The sequence below is a fragment of the Toxotes jaculatrix genome, chromosome 12 (assembly GCF_017976425.1).
Source record: "Toxotes jaculatrix isolate fToxJac2 chromosome 12, fToxJac2.pri, whole genome shotgun sequence".
NCBI classification, from domain to species: Eukaryota; Metazoa; Chordata; class Actinopteri; family Toxotidae; genus Toxotes; species Toxotes jaculatrix.
Window position 1 is genome coordinate 2502634 of NC_054405.1, and position 19463 is coordinate 2522096.

Here is a 19463-nt window from a genome sequence, read left to right on the forward strand (position 1 = left end):
ACAAACAGCATCTTAAGTGTCTGAGTCCAAACCTGAGTCACACGAGAACTGCAGGATGTCCATCAGTCAAATGTGCCACTAGAACACACACACACACACACACACTGCAGGCATCATCCATCCAGATGAATGTCTCTACATTCCTCTGTAATAGTCCAAACAGTGGGATCAGCCTTACAAACTGTGTACTCACTCCTTCATCCAAAACTATACACACAGCGTTAATCCATCAACACACACTACGTTTTACTTATTATACATGTACACACTGACAGTACAGCAACTGTACACAGTATGAGGCCTAGTACTAGGGTTTCCAAGTACTACACGTGTATTTGTATGTGTGTGTATACACTTGTTTGGCTGCTCTTGAGAGAACCCACGTTTTGACATTTGAAGTAAGAATATTTTTTACTGACTGAGCTCTTTTCAGCCTTTCTGGGATCAGGATCCAGGGCACAGTCCCACATTAGGCCTGACCTGAGGAGGGGGAGAGCAGGGCTGATAGTATGAGACACCTGCACATCCACCGTTCTCCAATCAACGAGCGTTCCTGCACGTCGCGGACTCTGTGAGGAAGTGTTGTAATGGATCATAATCTGCTGTAAAAGAAAACACTCCGGTGATGGTGATGGAAGGCTCACTGCCTACGTTTGGGTGAGGGACAGTGGGTGAGGGATGACTGTGGATGCTCACAAGTTTAGTCAAACAAATGTAAAATGTGCGTGCACAGATGGGTCAAAACATTATGGCCACTCACTGATGAAGTCAATAACGGATTGATCTCATAACGGGACAAAGTCTGACCCACAGCAGCTCCACCTCCCCAACGTCCTGTAGAGTCCACGCCTCAGTGCACAGCAACTGTTTTGGCATATCAGGCAGGGGGTGGTCATAGTGTTTGGGCTCATCGGTGCACGTCGGTGGGTGTGTGTTATCTGCGGATCCACAGCCAGGCGTTGAGCAGGCAGGCAGAGAACAGCAGGGAGAACAGGATGACTTCGGTATTCCTCCGCTCGGCGCTGTGCCTCTCGAGTGATGCCAGCCGGCGGCTCATTTTCATCACCTGCACAGACGAGACAGAGACGGACAGAGGCTGGAGAGACAGAGGCTGGAAAAGTAACAGAAAAAGAAACAAAGTATGAGGCTTGTCCACTGCCTACCTGTCTCCTGAGGATAATGAACTCAACTGCAGCTCCTCCCTCCTCCTCTGGGCTCCAGTTCTCCATCGCCCTGAACACAAACAGGAAGAGAGTGACACACAGGCAGAAACATGCAGACAAATAAAGAACCTTACTAAACCTATCCAAACGTTTGGTATCACTTTCAGTACCACTGGACTGAACTGGACTGGACAGGACTGGATACAGACAGACAACATCGATTCAGAAGACAACGTACACTATTCTCACAAACACTATTCTCTACCATGGGAATCAAGATGGCTGCTGGTTAGACACACTGTGCTGGTCAGCTTGAACAATCCCTCAAATATCATGAAAAGAGTTTGACATCTAAGCTCTCTGTGAAGTTTTTTAACTTTACAAGAAAGTGAAGTTTAAACCTGAAGTAGCATTTTCTGCTATTTTGCAGTATTGAGCACTTTTCGTGACATGTGCTTGGCAACCAGCATTACTGGATTACCTGGAATCTCAGCAAGACAATTTTTTTTTTCTTCTTCTTCTTTCCCTCATTTTTCTACAATTATTTAAAGAAACGGCAACTAAGAAACTGGCAGAAGATATGGAGGAAGTGGAAAAGTCTCTGAGCTTTATGTCAGAGGAACGAAGCAAGGTGGTAAAACAACAGATGGGCCTACTGGATTTAATTGAGGAAGTGCGACAACTGAACGCTGTGATCAAAGAAAAAGACAAGAAGATTGAAGAGCTGGAAAGAAGAGTGGAAGATTTGGAACAATACACAAGGATGGATGATTTGGTGAAATCCGGCCTTGAGGCGACCCATCGTACTTGTGCACGGATCATAGCAGGTGACAAAGAGGGGGAGGATGCACCAAGAGGTGAACTGCACTCACTTGAACAGCAAGTTATCCAGTTTTTTTTTTTTTTAACAACAAAGACATCCCTTTAGCAAGTAAAAATCTAGCTGGTTGTTACACCATATCAAAAAAACCAAAGCAAAAGACCAAACATTGTCATTCGCTTTGTGAGTCGAAAACATAAAATTGAAGTGCTAAAGCTTGCAAAAAAAAAAAAAAAACTGAAGGGTACAGGAGTACATGTAAATGAACATCTCACAAGGAGAAATGCTGAAATTGCATGACGAGTAGGAGATAATTTTATTATAAGAGAATGTGTGAATACACAGAATTGTCTGCTTTTGATTTTCAAGAACACAAATCATACGAGTTAGAAAATGACATTGATCCAGAGACCCACTTCTACCAGAATATAAATATGAACTGTGAGTATTATTCTGAAGATAAGTTTAGTTTTGAATTTAAGGGTTTTTTCACTGATCCACTTTAATAGTAGGAGTCTTTAAATAAAAGTAAGAATAAAAATTCTTGAAAATAAACGATTATCTTAAGCAGCTTCAGCAAAAATTTAGTGTAGTAGCAGTGTCAGAGACTTGGCTGAGTGATGATAAAGAATTGCAGAATGGATTAGAGGGCTATGAAATGTTTGTACAAAACAGGGCCAACAAAAAGAGGGGGGGGTGTTACCCTGTTTGTGATATCTGATTTTAAATGTAAGGTTATTGGTAATATGACAGCTGTTATTGACAATTTGATGGAATGTCTAACCATTGAAATTAAGGTGGAAAGATTTAAGAAAATATGAATTAGTTGTATTTATAGAACTCCTGGATCCTGTATCAATCAATTTAATGAGAAGATTTCTGAGTTATACAAAAAACATAATGACAAGGTGATTTTGGTTTGTGGTGACTTGTTGAAATCAAGTGATCATATGAAAACTGCAGAATTTGTTAATACTATGTTCAGTTTGAGTTTCTATCCATTAATTTTAAAGCCTAGCAGAATAACCACGGACAGTGCAACATTAATTGATAATATTTTTGTAAATATAACTAATGGGAAGTGGACTCTTTGTGATGGATGTAAGTGATCATTTACCAGTTTTTGCAGTATTAGAAATGAATAAACTAAAGACAAGAACAAAAAGGCAGATTTGTAATTTAGTTAGATTAAAATCGCCAGAAGCAGTTAAAGCTTTTAAAGAAGAACTTATAAATCCTCATCGGCAGGAAGTTTATGTAGAGGACACAAATGACTCATATAATGCATTTTTAGATACATTTTTGACATTCTATGATCGACACTGTCCCCTTAAAGAAATAGGACAAAATTCCATGAAAAAGGGGAAACCATGGCTAACAAAGAGTTTGGAAAAAGCTTGTAAAAAGTAAAATAGGCTATACAGGGAATTTATGAAACATCGAACAAGGGAAAAGGAGGACAAGTATAAGAAATATAAAAATAGATTGACATCTATTATAAGATGCCAAAAAAAAGAATAGTTTGGTCAGTTGCTGCAAAGACATTAAAAAAACATAAAGGCTACCTGGAGTGTTCTTAACGAGTTGATTAAAAATAGTTACAATAAGGATTTTCCAACATAGTTAAAAATGACACTTTAGTTATTGAGAATAAAGAGATTGTTGATGAGTTTAATGATTTTTTTGTTAATATAGGCTGGAATCTGGCAAAAGAAATTGACCCTCCAAGAGATGGAGATATTAAATTTGATAGTGACTTTAATAATTATAACTCTATGTTTCTTGGAGGGGTTTGTTCAAGTGACGTGTTAGAAATAGTTCAAAAGTTTAAGAATAAAACATCTACTGATTGTAATACGATTGATATGTCACTCATAAAAGAAGTAATTAATTGTGTCATTGAACCATTTACCTACATATGTAACAAATCCTTTTTAACAGGTACTTTTCCCGATAAAATGAAAATAGCTAAAGTGATTCCAATTTATAAAAATGGTGATAAGCACACTGTATCAAATTACAGACCTGTTTCATTGCTACCTCAGTTTTCTAAAATACTGGAAAAACTCTTTGTTGAAAGACTTGATGTCTTTATTGACAAATATCAGCTACTAAATGACCATCAGTATGGTTTTAGGAGTAATCGATCTACATATCTAGCATTGATGGAATTTGTAGAACATATATATCTACAGCAATAGATAAGAAAGAGCATGCTGTGGGTGTGTTTATTGATTTAAGTAAAGCATTTGATACTATCGATCACTCCCTACTTCTGCAGAAATGTGAACAATATGGTATAAGAGGTGTTGCACAATGTTAGTTAAAAAGTTATTTAAGCAACAGATTTCAAGATGTAAAAATTAATAATATTGAATCACAGATGAAAAGAGTAACCTGTGGTGTTCCACAAGGTTCAGTATTGGGACCTAAGTTATTTATACTTTATATAAATGATATCTGTCGAGTTTCAAATATATTAAAATTTGTTATGTTTGCTGATGATACTAATTTGTTCTGGGGAGAACATGACTCAGTTATTAAAAACTATAGAAAGGGAATTGATCATGTTGAAAAAATGGTTTGATTTTAATAAGCTATCACTAAATGAAAATAAAACCAAATTTATGGTGTTTGGTGGAATTAAGGCCAACTGTGACATAAAACTGAATTTAAATGGTGTTGAAATTGAAAGGGTAAATGAAACTAAGTTTCTGGGAGTGATTATAGATCATAAACTGTGTTGGAAGCCACACATAGATTATATCAAACGTAAATGATCTAAATCAGTTGCTGTTCTTTATAAAGTAAGAGATTTGTTAAATAAGAAATGTCTGCATGTACTGTATTCTTCACTTGTTCTGCCTTACATGTCATATTGTGCTTTAGTATGGGGAAATTGGTATAAAACAAATATAGACCCAATTATTAAACTCCAGAAAAGAGCCATTAGAATAATAAACAAAGTTGGATACCAACAACCAACTAATCAATTGTTTATAGGATCCTCTATTTTGAAATTTATGGATATAGTGTATTTACAGACACTGGAAGTGCTTTTTCAGGTGGTGAAAAATAGTGTTCCTATTTCCATTTAGACTTTATTTAAATAAAATAAAGGAAATTATCATTTAAGAGGACTGTTTATGTTTGAAACGTGTAAAGTGAGAACAAATATAAAATACAGATGTGTTTCAGTTTTGGGTGTCAAATTGTGGAATGGACTTAAAGATGAATTGAAATGATGTAGTTCCCTGTTGAGGTTTAAGAAAACTTTAAAATGCAAAGTAATTAATTCCTATAATGAGAGTTAATAAAATGCAAAACAGTAAAGGATTAGAATTTAGGTGTAATGTGGTAGGTGTAATGTAGTTCTTGTATTTTTTTTTTCTTTTTTTTTCTTTGTTTTGCTGTTGATATTCTGGGTTATTCTTTGGATGGTATAGGATAGGCAATACTAAGCTTTGTGCTTCAGCCTATTCCTTTTTCAGTTATTGACTGTGACATTTGTGTGAGATGATTTTTGTTTATTTTATAAAATGTATGTAACCGAAATAAATTGAAAAAATAAAAATTGAAAAAATTTAAATGTACAGTTCAGGTTTCTTTTGGAAAACAAGGTGATGATTTCTTTCAGAGTCACGAGTTCATGACATTCAGGTGTAACAGTCATGTCAAGAGTGAAAAAGGTTAGACACAGAACAACACAAGAAATTCAAGAACCAGGAACCATGCAGGAACTGGTGCATGCTGGGAAACGCTACAGGGTCTTAACCTCGTGGTTTTTTATTCTTATTTTCTAACTCTACATGAAGGCCCAGATAGTGACCATATGAATGAGCCTTTACATGCACAAGCAAATGAATGTGGAACAGGTGAGACGTGTCAGTATTCATTTCATGGACACACACACACACACACTCTGAACAGCACTGTTCAAAATAACGCTGCAGGAGCCACTGAAATACAAATACCCAGGCTGGTTTGACTAAAACATGCGGGAGTGAACACAACTTCAAAATCCATTCTGAACCTTTAATCACTGCAAATCAAGATGTTACAAGATGCACAGGTCAAAGTTTCAGTTACTGGTGTCACAAAGACTGCACAACCAACAGGACAAGATGAAGCGCAGCAGTTAGCACACACACATACACACACACACACACACACACACACACACACAGTTTCCCTCTCAGTCACCTTTTCTGGCTGTGCTCCACACGTGCTGAAGGAGGGACCTCAGGAACGACTCTCACTGGTGGCGGCTTCTCTTGGCTGTTAAACCTTTACTCCAGGTGGAGTAGGTGGCCAGAGGTGAGTTATGTTAGCCACAGCAAAGCACCAAAGACAACTGGGGCCACATCGCCTGCCTCACCTGTGTATGATGGCTACCTCGCTGAAACTGCTGCGGCTCAAACGCACACGTGTGTCCGAGCCGTCTACTGCAAGCCCTGTCTTTTCTACATGCACCTTTGATGATGGTCATCAATAATAATAATGAAAATTAAAAATCATTAAGATGTCGATACAAGCACTTCAACTTAAATAGTGTCTTTTAAATTGTTTAAAAGGTGTAATTTACAAAGCAAAACTAAACTTTAGGCTAAACAACATCTACATTACGGTTTCTCAACAGCACACTATCACTGACTTCTTTACCCAAGCAATGGGCCCAGTTACTTTCCAATTAAGACACAGTTCCTGTACATAGATCAATGCCTTTTCACATTTAGAGGTGAACCGCTGCATATTTGAGGGGGGCTTGTTTGGATGCTTTGAAATATGACTCAGACCTGTATTTCTGGCTGACCGCCTTCAGGAGGCGCTGTGAGGCCTGCAGGCCCAGCTGCCTGGCTGCCTGCAGCACGGACTGTGGAGACAGGCAGGCGAAGGGGGCGGCAGGGAAAGGCTCGGCCTGGGTCTGCGGGTCTGCGGTCTGGGCGGAAAGAGGAGCGGAGCTGCACTGGCGGACAGGACGGCCTGAACCTCCACTACGGCTGAGAAGAGGAAAGGGAAGGCCACGGGGGAAGGTGGAGGAGAACACCAACAGACAGCAGGGATCGGACGGGTGGAGGGACAGAAAGGAAACGAAGGCGAGGAAAGCACCAAAGGAGGGAGGGATAGAGAGAAGCGGCAACAATTACTATTTGGGAGGGATATGCTAACGGCATACAACACAAGACAAAGAACTGTTTTGTTGCCCATGAGCTGTAGCTGCATTTTTTTTATTTTTCAACCAAAGTGAGGACATTCTGCTTTCCTCTGTTTCACTGTAACCGGAATCCACCTCGTGGTTGACTGGTCATTGTCAGCTGTGAGACCTTATAGACAAGCTTTTCAAATCATGCCCAATCAACTGAATTTACCACAATGTGATATCTCAGTTTTTCTTTTTTAAGAAATTTGATACAATTTCTCAAAAAAAAAAAAAAAATCTGTTTTGTCATGGTCATGGTCCATGGTCAAAAGCACCACTGAGTGGCCAGTTATTGATGCTGCAGCTGGAAGAAAGCTGCATCCAGCTGCCAGCTTCAGCAGCTGCAGGGCAGCTGCACGAGCTTTCAACCGTCACACGACATTTTAGTGAAAAACTAATCAACTTAAACTCGCAATATCTTCCTTTGCGCTTGGAGTGTGGGAACACACTCTATATCAGGGGTGGGCAAACTGTTCCACAAAGGGCCGGTGTGGCTGCAGGTTTTTGTTCCAACCAATCAAGAGCACACAGTTTGACCAATCAGCTGTCTGAAGACTGAGATCAGTTGATTAAATGAGTCAAGTCTGGTGTGCTGCTGCTGCTTGGTTGGAACACAAACCTGCAGCCACACCGGCCCATCTCTGCTGTATATCCTCATGCTAAGGGTGCAACAGGTTGTGAGTTTGATCCCCCGGCTTGGATAAAAGTGTTGAGACTTCCAGCTTTCACCAGACTGTGTGCCTCACACAGGTGTATGGGGTTTGTGCTTAATGACTTTCAACACATTGCTAAGCTCCTGCTAACTCTCACCGTCAGTGTTAAATATGTTTGAAGTTTGTCAAAAAGTGTGTTTTGTGAGGTTGCAGTGACCTGTGACCATCCGATTCTAATCAGTTCATCCTGGAGTCCACGTGGACGTCTGTGCCAGATGTAATGACATCCCCTCAAAGTGTTCCTTACATACTGCGTTCACAAGAACAGGATGTGAGGCCATAGGGCCCTTGACCTGTGATCATTAAATCAGTTCATCTTGGATGAATGTTCTTAATTTCCTGAGATGTCAAAAAGATGGACAACCTGAAAACATAATGTCTCCTACCACAGCTGTCAGTTGTGCAGAGTCATAAAAACTATAAAGGCTACAAGACTTGGTGAATAGCTTCCTCAAAATGGAATGCTTCACACACTCAAAAATGGCAATGATAGCACCACGTGGTGAGAAACTAGCTCTGTGATCACTTCAGAGGACATTATATTTACTTACTACTATCTCTACCAACCTTACCCTAAACCCGACCGACCGACCTTCATCCCCCACCATCAAACAGCTCAAAGACTCAGTTACAAGAAGTTGGTTTAACTTTTTAGCAGTAAGCAACAGACAAACGACGGCAGCAGCAATCCCCCCACCATGTCCTGGAGGAACTGGGAAATGGATTTTTTGTAGTCCATTCAGTTCACTTCTCTCTGACATCTCCAGTTATTTCCTTTGGAATATTTTTCTCTGACATGGTTAAAGTGCTATAGACTGACATGCCTGGTGCAAAAGCTTGACAGGCACAGCAACAGTAAGCAAAGGGGGCAGGACTTCTGTTTACTATTGTTTCCTGAAAATCTCATTCCATTAACTGTGGAATAAACATGCTGTGTAAAACGTAGACCACAACAGACAATGTGATGATACTCAAATCCAGAACAGCAACATTAGCAACATTATCGGCTCAACTCCGGCTATTTAGGTCTTGTGTCATGTTCCTGTCCCAGAACCTCCCCATGTCTGTCATCTTTTCTCTTTGTCCTATTTACACTATTAAAGCTGGGCTTCATTAACATGATAGAAAAGGTAAAGAACGCAGTCTGCTGTACTGCTGACCAACCCAGCCAAATATTCCATACATACAAATACATGAAATATCCCTGATACTCTGATCTACTACTGCTACAAACTGCATGGGTCATTTTGCAGTACTTACGAGCTCGATGGGTGTCTGGGCAGAGCCAGCGCCTGTTTCAGCCGGGTTGGTGTGCCAGGCGGCGTCCTGCCAAAGCTTTGGTCGCTGTAAGATCTCCTTATGGGACTCTGTCATAACAAAGAGAGGCAGGCGACTTTATTTAAAGCTGCAGTAAGGTACTGAAAGAAGTGACACATGTACATAAAATAATTATTTTAATAATTTTAACATGAAATGTGTAATTTATACATGTATGTAACTGTATAAGTGACAGAACATGCTGCTTCCTTCTTCCTTCTTTTTTTGGTGTGTGTGTGTGTGCGTGCGTGCGTCGGAGCAGCCTGAGTGAGTAGCCCAACAGAGATTCATACCACGACCACATGATAATCGACACACTCATACAGCAGTGTGCGCCAGAGGCAAACTAACGATTCCATCCTCACCACAGGGTTATTGGCCGCTACCACCATGAATCCGGAGGCCGCCATATAAATACAGCCAGTTTCCATTTTCACTTTATACTATTTCAATACATTTTGACAAATTAAAGAAGCCACATTTTCCTCATTCATTGTGGAAACCTCTTCGCCTGGAATCATGACAGAAGAATGCCTAGCTACCTGTAGCGCTTCTCTGTAAAAGGCCTCTCCAGATGGACTCTCCCAGCATGGTTCTAGACCCACGGGGCTGCAGATTATTGGTCTAGACGGGCTGAACAGAGGTCTTGGGCTCATGTCAGGGGCTTCTGTGGGTGACACATTAAAACACATTAACTTTATGAAAGAAGATGAGTCTTTCATGCACACAGGGGCTGGGTAACACTGACCAAAAATCTTCTCTCTGCATTTTTTTGGCTGAATGGTGATGCACAATATATATCTCAGGAAAGTGGGATAAATGTTCAGTTGTAAGTCAAAGCATTCATTAAAACAGAATGTGGACAAAATAAAATGTAAAGTACAGGCTTTGTTTGGTCAAGCAGGCATGAATGAACATACTTTAACAACAACTTGAAATCTTTATCAGTAAGCTGCGTTTTCATTATGGTACAAACATGGTTTCTATACCTTAAATCTTAAATCTGCAGCAACTGATTTTTTTTTTTGCCCACTTGGGGGCAGCAGAAACACACTGTGAAGAGAATTCTGTCACAGTATCATCACCTTTTAGTGAACTGCATGGAGCAGCTCCTTCGCCACTGGTGTGTGTATATGAATGACAGAGTGAATGAGAGGAAAAATTGTAAAGCGCTTTGCAAATCACTATGAAAGCAAAAAGACGCTGTACTGGTGTGGCATACGTACAATTTACAATTTTTCCAAACTAAGACAGATCTTAGAAACTTCCTACACTCAGCATCCATTGCTCAGTCTTCTCACAACAGAGCATTTGAGAACCTACCTGTGTATGTCAGCCTGTCAGGGACCTGCATGGTGTAAACAGGTGGGGGCTCTTCTGGCCACCTCACGGCGTCCTCCCCTTCCTCCTCCTGCCGTCTCGGGCCGACACTCAGGCGCTCCGGGACGCGCATGTTTTTGTTGATGACCTCGATGAAGGCCGGATCACGGCTAGGTATGTGGGACATCTCCTTTGGGTACAAAGTGAAAGTCATCATCATATGAAGAAAACAGCTGTAAAAAAATAACATTTCTAGTTTATGCTAGCTTACTTACTTACTTAAAAATCCTGAGCATCTTTCACTTACAGGCTAGGCTAGTTGTAAACACATCTTAACACACATCTAAGTGACTGATGTAAACCAGGGAAGGAGAAGGACAAGTCGTAATTACGTAATTATGTAGAAACTGTTCATAAACCTACAGACGGCTCCTTGTGCAGTACACGCTCCTTACAGAAACTTATCTAACCCTGGTTTGGGCCAAGGAATTTAAAATCTTTCCTTATTGTCATCAGATGACTTTACATACGTAAATAAACAAGCCTCCTCAGAAAAGGTTAGACATCTTCAAAGCGCTCATTTGCATATGGAAGGTTAGTTTTTCATTTATATATGAATGGATTATATTATATCATACATGTTCCATACAGTCCGGAAAAAATGATACTTTGCTGTATTTGCATATATTTCTTCTCAAACCAGCTGGCAGGTTTCAGCTTTTGTTCGCATTATGAAACAGTTCCGTTTCAGTATCCAACTGCTTTACACGCGGGGGCGTGACATCTTCTTTTGGTAAATATTATAGATCAACTTCTCTTCAACTGTTTTTACTCGAGAAACACGAGCTATCACCGGACCTTTACAGGCTCACGAGAACATTAACAAACAGCGCCTGTGTCACTGTGAACACACAGTCCCGGGAAGCGTTTCTAATCCGCGCAACAGTATTTTTTTTACACGCAACAAAGCACATGATGTTACCAAATATAGCCCCCTAGCAAACTAAGGTTAGTTAGCTAGCAACAGGTTGCAGACGATAGCTAACCGGAGGTCAAATTTCACAACTCACTACAGGACACAGGACTATGGCAAGGGGCAATAGGTTTATGTTTAAAAGTAAGTACTAAGTAAGACAGCTCAACAACAACTGACAAACCTTGGTTGGGGTGTATAAAGTGACTTGGTGACGCTGTCAAACCAACAGCAAGGATCTGCTCTGCTAGCAAGTTCTGTACTTCCAGCTCCTATGGTCAGAAACCTTCAGAATAAAAGCGTCCTTCAGAATAAAAGCGTCGTGAGAGGAGGGAAAAAAGTTTTCTAACTTCCGGGGTTTGCTTCTGTGGTGTGCCGCCGACTGCACATGCGCATTAGTGTCACTCCCTGCTGTGTCCCTGCCCGCTCATTGCCGCTGGGTCCTTACTGACTTTACTGCGGGATGGCGTCAAGAAAATAAAACACTCTTTTATAGGCTGTGAGGAAATTTAACAATTACAAAATTATATATAATAATAATAATAATAATAATAATAATAACAATAATAATAATGCATTTTATTTATAGACGCCGTTCTTGACACTAAAGGTCACCTTACATCATAAAAACAGACACAGTATTAAATAACAGGAATAAAAGACAATACAATTTAAGACAATGCAGTTGTGGTCACAGGGAGTAGGCTATAGTCTATAGATGGGTTTTGAGTTTGGATTTGAAATGTGGGTGTGAGTCAGTGTTATGGAGTTCAGGTGGGAGTGAGTTCCAGAGCTGGGGAGCAGAACAGCTGAATGCTCTGCTCCCCATGGTAACAAGGCGGGCGAGGGGGGGGGGGGGTAGCGAGATAGCTGGAGGAAGAGGATCTGAGGGTGCGGGCGGGTGTGGTAATATGGAGGAGGTCAGTGAAAGATGGAGGGGCTACTAACAGAAAGATGCCCTGTGTGTTGATAGTCCTGTTGATAACATATGAGGCTCAGGTGCTGATAAGACGTGAACAGGGTGGTGCTGTCTCACTCTCACTGCTGTCTTGCCATGATAAGCCATTTCCAATTGGCAGAGCTCATAGAAGACCACATTGTTGGGTCTCTGTCTAAATACTTCTGAAGATGATGGTGGGTAAGGAGCAGCTGCAGCCTGTTCTCTGGGGAGTTCACGTTTCGACTGGGCTCTACCACTGTAACGCACAGACGCATGTCATGCAAATTAACATATTTTCGTCATGGATAATGTCAGTTGTGTCAATGAGCCTTCAAATGACTTGATTTCTGTCTTTAATGTTGAGTCTTGATGTCGAAGAATGATTTCAGAGACCTTTAATTAGGAGCTGGTGTTCCACTGATCTGGTTTTCCTTATTGGTATTCAGTGTATTCAGAAACATCCAGAGCTTCAGAAGGCCAGAGAGGCATATTTCCTATGTCTGCTGCCAGGATTTGTGATATATGCGCATGCAGCATGATTACCAACACAACTACCAACATCACAAATGCACAAAGTGAATATCTGCTCATTCAGGGAGGCTTTGGTTTATCAGATTCAATGCACTGAATATATTAACATTGAAGTGTTGCAGTGTGAATGAATACTCATATAGCACAATGGGAGCACACTTTAGACTCTTAAGTGTGTTCTAAAGAAACTGGTAGAGACACTGGAGGAGGTGAAGTGTCTGGGGAGGACAGAGCCAATGAACTCTCATGATCATGTCAACAGAAGGATAGGATAAGGAGGAGCTGCTTCAAAGTGCTGAGGAGAAAACAAAGTCTAATGGTAAAGGAAGCTTGGACACATGATAATAAACAATTTGCCTGTACTCCTTCACCCTGACACTAAAGCTCATGAATGTTACTACTTGTCTAATGCCGGTGTAGATTTATGATGGCATAGCCTGATGTTTTCTATGTTACATGATAGTATATCATTATATATCATATAATATCAAAGTATATCATGATGAACCTTGGTCCTCTACATGTATGCTTGCAAAAGTAATAGCATATCCTGTGTATTGATAAATACATCTATAAATACATCTGATAGTTAATGTCATAGTGAGAATAATGAGAAGAGTAATGAGAAGAATAATCATTAGCAGCAGCAAAGGCTCATTATGGTAAATTTGGATTTTACTATTTTTTATTAATAGAATGTCACATCAAACATCAACTGAAGGTGCTCTTTATGCATACACACTCAAATAGTATATGGATACATAACTATTGTATAAACTGTAGATATAGAACATCAATCATTGTATGAAAATTACTTTCATGAGGAGGTGGACATGAAAGCATCATAGTAGAATAGATACAGTTCAAAAATGTGCATGTTAGCACACACACGCACGCACGCACACACACACACACATTCAAATAAAGCATTTTGTGTGTGTGTGTGTGTGTGTTAGTTTAAGTTTATAAGTTAAACTAACACACACACACACACACATTCAAATAAAGCATTTCATGTGTGTGTGTGTGTTTGTGTGTTAGTTTAAGTTTATAAGTTAAACTAACACACACACTCACACACACATGAAATGCTTTATTTGAATATGCCAATAACATTACAATTGTCTACAGATATTTACAGAGACACTCATGGGTAAAGAAAATACTGTGCACTTCACAGCCAGGTTGCCTCTTAAAGCAGAGATGAACAGAATTTCACCAGACTCACGGTCACTTTGTGAATGTACATCACTAATCTAACTTTTACACCTCAGCTCACTGATATTTGTAACCGGGAACTGGATCAGTTTCACCCCAAAGCTTCATCCATGTACCGTGGGATTAAAGCTTCCCTTCTGTCCTTCCCAGGACAGGTCCTGACATTAAAACCATCATGACACCACACAGGAATATTTGTACATGATCGTCTCTTTGTGACATCTCTGAAACAATCAGCTGAAAAACTGGGAGCTTGAGATTCACAATAAAGGGAAAGAAACCGTAAAATAAAATGTGTACAGTTCATTCTGAAAATGAAAAGGATTTCTCTTACAATCTCTACACAATCAGAAATGGTGGATCTGTTACTAATTAATCTGTAATTATACAGATATATTGTGCATAATAAACTGACAAAATGTATCTTACAGGCAACATGATGATTTAAGATTACTTAAGCCTAAAAGCATTCCCCCCACCCGAGATTGGTCCATTTAATATTTTTCAATTTTAGAGTGCAGTTATCTTTCTTTGGCTTAGAGCTCTGATGTTAACTGTAGGGTGCTTAAAATTCACATGAAAGCCCTTAGGTTATTATGTCTTGCAATGCCCATTATAATTTCCCAGAACCAGAACATGAATGAGTGAATGTTGAACTAATCAATGAATCCATTAATGATTTAATTGATTAGTTGAATCACCTCCTCGCTTACAGTCATAACAATAATTAGTTAAAATCTTCAGTGTAATAGTATTAACTGCAGGACTTGAATAGCATTTTACACTCGGGTGTACTGGTTATTTTCCATGCAGCTTTTTTTTTCTGATGAGGCTCTGGGCTGATCACTGGCAGTAGAGGAGGACAGGCTGTCATGACGGTTTGACCAACAGAAGGGACGGACATTTGATTCCCAGACACAAGACACAATCTCTTTTTGAGTTACCTACACACTCTGTGCAGTCAGAGTAATAAACTAGCCTGTATTAGACACTCAAGAGATTCATGCTGCAAATATGCTGCATTAGCAATCCTAGATTTCCAAAAAGTTCCACTCTGGCTGACAGTGACCGTAAAGCAGCAGTGCAGGGACGATTTCAAAATATGGATTTCCTTGCTGGTCACATTGGAATCTGTACTAGAGCTGGTGAGACAGTGGTCTGGCAAGTACAAAATTTTATCCACACAGCTTTGGCTGAAAAATCTCTATAAATATAGAAGTTCGACAGTAATCAAAGCTATAAAAACAAAACAAAACAAACAAAAAAAAAAAACGGTCTAGTTCAAAGTAGTACAAGAGAGAAATACAATTATATTTAAATACACAATCCATGTATTTTGGTGGAAAGAAAAGTCAGTTTTATGTGAAACATCACACGAATGAAATCAGTCATTTATTATTTTTCAAACAGGAGATATTTCTTCCTGGAACATGGTAAAGCAAAGGCCCATGTGAAACTGTTACAGGCTATAAGAAAGGTGGTGAATACAAAAATAAGCCACTGGTGGAAGGTGCACCTGATCAGATGCAGCGAGGCAAAACTCCACTATATGCAAAAAAAAAAAAAAAAAAAAAGGAACCTTATCCCTGCAAAATAAAAATAAAAAACAGTCCCTCATTATTAGAGGCACAGACTGCAGGTGACTTTGGATCAATGTGAGGAATCGCCCAAAGGAAGTGGAATTCACGCTGAATCAAATGAAACTTTGAATGTGTTTTCTTACAGGTCCATGCATCTATTGGTTTCCATCAGTGTGAAATATGGGGATCTCAGAACCCCTAATTAACACCTAAGACACAGAAGTACTAAACTTAAGTATACAGTTAATAGAGATGAAATAATCCACTCTACACTCCACAGTTCTGCTCTAACAACAGTCCCTCAGTCCCCGGATCCAAATCATAAAACATGTGGTTTGGAGATCTGTTGCTTTTCTACAAATGATGAGGAATGAGCTCACTAGTGTCAGTTAACAGTTTGAAATTATTCATGGATATCCACACTGTGCCCGCTGTGTCTAATATAATGTATGGTTCTGAAGCGATGTGAGTTCTGATCATGATGGTGTGAGGAGGAGGAGGAGGAGGAAACACAAGTGAAAATGATTCAGTGAAAACACAGAGGGTGCTATGCCATCAGCATGTGTCACTATGTGTTCATTGATTAACATCTGATTTAGAGATCTTACAGGTAAGGGCTTGGTACAGATGCTCGACTTTGCAGCTGCTCAGCGGGTTCGCAAAGCTCGTCACGGTCACTCGTCCTGCACGGTGTGATGAATCCTACACAAGCCAAACAACTAAACACGACATCCACAGAAGCCTGCTGAGCCTCTTCACCAGATGTCTGAACATCTGTGAGCATTACAGAACATCATGTCTCCAGTGATGGTGAGACTGTGTCTCCAACATGTACAGGACTATTATTTACAATTATTTACTTAGATTGTATCTAGTCTCCACACAACTACACCTCCACACTAACTGAACCATGTGAAATGTAACAACCTTAAACAAAGCTGGGGAAACAAAATATAAAGCAGCTGCAGTGACTGATGATAGTGTTGATTGTAAAGCTCAGACTGCTGTGCTCTGTGTGAAGATGCATGAATCGGTGTGGATTTACACGTAGAGAGTGCGTGCATTCCAATACACACAGTACAATACATGTCATTTTGATTGTGCACGTGTGAATGTATGTGTTTGCGTAGAGAGTTACAACCTGTTCTCCCATGGAAACCAGGAAAGAGTCACAGAAAGACAAGTAGGGGATTTTAGGAGATGAAAGTTCTGTGACTCATAAAAGGAGATTGATTTGACAATTTGACAATTTTGCTTAACAAATGACCTGACTGATAAATTGATTATCAGAACTGTTGCTGATTAATTTTTGTTTTGATTCATTAGCCCTCCTCATAAGCTTCAGCAGGGAGAAGGCCTGTACTGAGCTGGTATCTTATTGTTACTATTACTATTTGGACCATGTGTCGATGGCAAGAATGGTGGTCATTACTAAGGTAGCACGTATGTTAAGACAATGCATATTTGGCAACAAATACAGCTGCCTCTGTATGGCACGCAGGACTGAGGAAATGATGACTAAGGACTTGGTGACCCCATGAGAATCAGTCCATACACATTTGCATAAGACCACGGCAGGCACAGTTTAAACACTGAAATAGAGTTTGAGGCTGTCCTGTCTGAGGCTCATGTAAACTAAGTGGCTATTTGTTTGGCTGGAGGAGTTTGCAATCACCCAACAGTGAGCTTGTGATTTTCTCTGATAGCAAGTGAACAACAGCTGAAGTGTGGAGGTGGTCTGAAGACCTTCAAAACATCAAAATACACTCAGTACTGTAAGCATTAGGAAAGTAGGTTAGTCTGCAGTTCTTAGTCCTGTTTGCAGTTGAATGATCTGTATGGGAATTTGATCAATCTCAGATCAGCTGACTTTCTTTTCAACACTTCATTATATCTGTGAAAACCAAACCATCTAAAACATCAATAAACCATGAGAACATCCAACGAAACAACAACTTTGGCTTTATGGACTATGCATGTACAGTTTAAAGAGCCACACTATGTACACACTGATAGATAAGAAATGATACAGTGGGAACCTTTAGGCAAGGAAACTTTACAGTCTTCCTCAGTAAGTAAGGCTTGTGTCAACTGGCAGTCACATCAGACCAGATCAGATCATCCAAACTGCCTGCTGCAACTGCTAGGTTCTAGCCAGTCTGTGTGTGTGTGTGTGTGTGTGTGTGTGTGTGCGTGCGTGTGCGTGTGTGTCTGTGTGTGTGTGTGTGTGTCCAGCCCGGTCCATGAGTCACACCTGACCCAGGCTCGTTTCCCATCTCTGCCATCTCTATAATGCCAGGCCTATTTCTGTCTGACCAGCATGTGTCTCAAGCTGGTCAGAGGCTTGAGACACAGAGGTTCACATTCACATCAAACATGAGAATGAAAAAATGTGATCTCAGTGACTTTGGCAGTGATGTGATTACTGGTTTGAGTGTTTGTGAAACTGCTGATCTCCTTTGATGTTCACACACAATAGTCTCTAAAGTTGAACTCAGAATGGAGCCAGAAACTAAAACCATCCAGTGAAGCAGCAGCTCTGAGGATGGAAACTGTCCAGTCTTCAACTGGACCCAACCTGCCTTGTATCAACAGTCCAGGCTGGTGGTGGTGGTGGTGTGATGGTGTGGGGAAGGTTTTCCTGACTCACTTTGGGCCTTAATACCAATCAGTCATGGTCTGAATGTATTGTTGCTGACCATGTTCATCCCTTCATGGCCACAGTTCACCATCTTCTAATGGCTCCTTCCAGCAGGATAATGCTCCATGTCACGAAGCTAAAGTCGTCTCAAACTGGTTTCATGAACATGACAATGAGTTCAGTGGCCTCTCCAGTCTCCAGACCTGGATCCAGTAGAACAACTTTAAAATATGGTTGAACAGAAGATTGGCAGCATGAACGATGTGATGAATCATGTCAACATGGAGCAGAAACTCAACATCTGGTGAATCCATGAGAGCAAAGAACTGAGGCAGAATACTGGAGACAGTACTGCTACCTAATAACATGCTTGATGAATGTAAACAGCAGAACTTTCTTATGCGTATGATATTATTTTTCCTGTCATTGTATAAACACGCCTCCTCCTTGTAAAATCCTCTCCATACACCTTGCTATACATGTAGGCCCCACTGTGGCTGCACAGGGACAAGTCTACCTTTCATAGTTTGCCAAAGCAAAATGAAAACCAAAGGCCCCTATTCAGACCTGGCACTAACTTGGGTCTCAGGTGATTCAATCACAAGTGGGCAGCCCTAGTTGTGAAGTACAGGTACAGCAGTGAATCCCCCCAAGATGCATTAAGGACACATTTGAGATAACGCATTTCAATGCCAGGTGTGAACTGATGTACTGAGAGCTGTCCACAGGTGATCAGATCCCCTGAGACACAGGTTAATGTCAAGTGTGAACAGGACCAAAGACATGAAGTATCTGGTGAGGTGTTCGGGGTAAATTCGGGGTAAATAACCCCGGGTAACACTCAGATTCATCAGGGTGACTGGCTTCATGTTGCACCTGTGAGTGAAACAAAGGTATTATATGGTGCAGAAAAATGATAACTACATTATGGGTTTCAGCAACCAGCAGCTAGCTCCACCAACTGAGGCAGAATCTGCTTCACCAGCCTTGTTCTCCTTCGGATCCAATGAAGGAGGAGAAGCCACAACTGCATTATATTTGTCTCTT

The 19463-nt window shown here is 40.4% G+C and overlaps 1 protein-coding gene across 2 annotated transcripts; it reads right to left on the reverse strand.

Annotated features, from left to right (window-relative positions):
- Window positions 1-11845, reverse strand: LOC121191026 (mitochondrial fission factor). Of its 2 annotated transcripts, none has more exons than XR_005895061.1 (8): window positions 11691-11845; window positions 10537-10723; window positions 9756-9880; window positions 9157-9263; window positions 6780-6983; window positions 6187-6270; window positions 671-1233; window positions 1-556 (listed from the first exon to the last, which is right to left on the reverse strand). XR_005895061.1 is itself a non-coding variant. In XM_041052078.1 (8 exons), exons 1-8 carry the CDS (start codon window positions 11178-11180, stop codon window positions 935-937), a joined length of 918 nt encoding a protein of 305 aa, XP_040908012.1. In that variant the 5' UTR covers window positions 11181-11608; the 3' UTR covers window positions 795-934. The 2 variants fall into 2 exon arrangements, 1 of the variants encoding a protein (XP_040908012.1); XM_041052078.1 differs by lacking the exons at window positions 1-556; window positions 11691-11845 and adding an exon at window positions 11172-11608 and having other exon boundaries at window positions 795-1066; window positions 1164-1233.
- Between the last annotated feature and the right edge of the window lie 7618 nt (window positions 11846-19463).

Bases quoted from the DNA above. Each gene is read 5' to 3' on its own strand.
- LOC121191026 (XM_041052078.1), bottom strand. The intron at 9,881-10,536 runs GTAGGTTCTCAA...TGTCACCCACAG, and splicing joins TGACAGGCTGACATACACAG to AAGCCCCTGACATGAGCCCA. The intron at 6,984-9,156 runs GTAAGTACTGCA...TCCTCTTCTCAG, and splicing joins CCCAGACACCCATCGAGCTC to CCGTAGTGGAGGTTCAGGCC.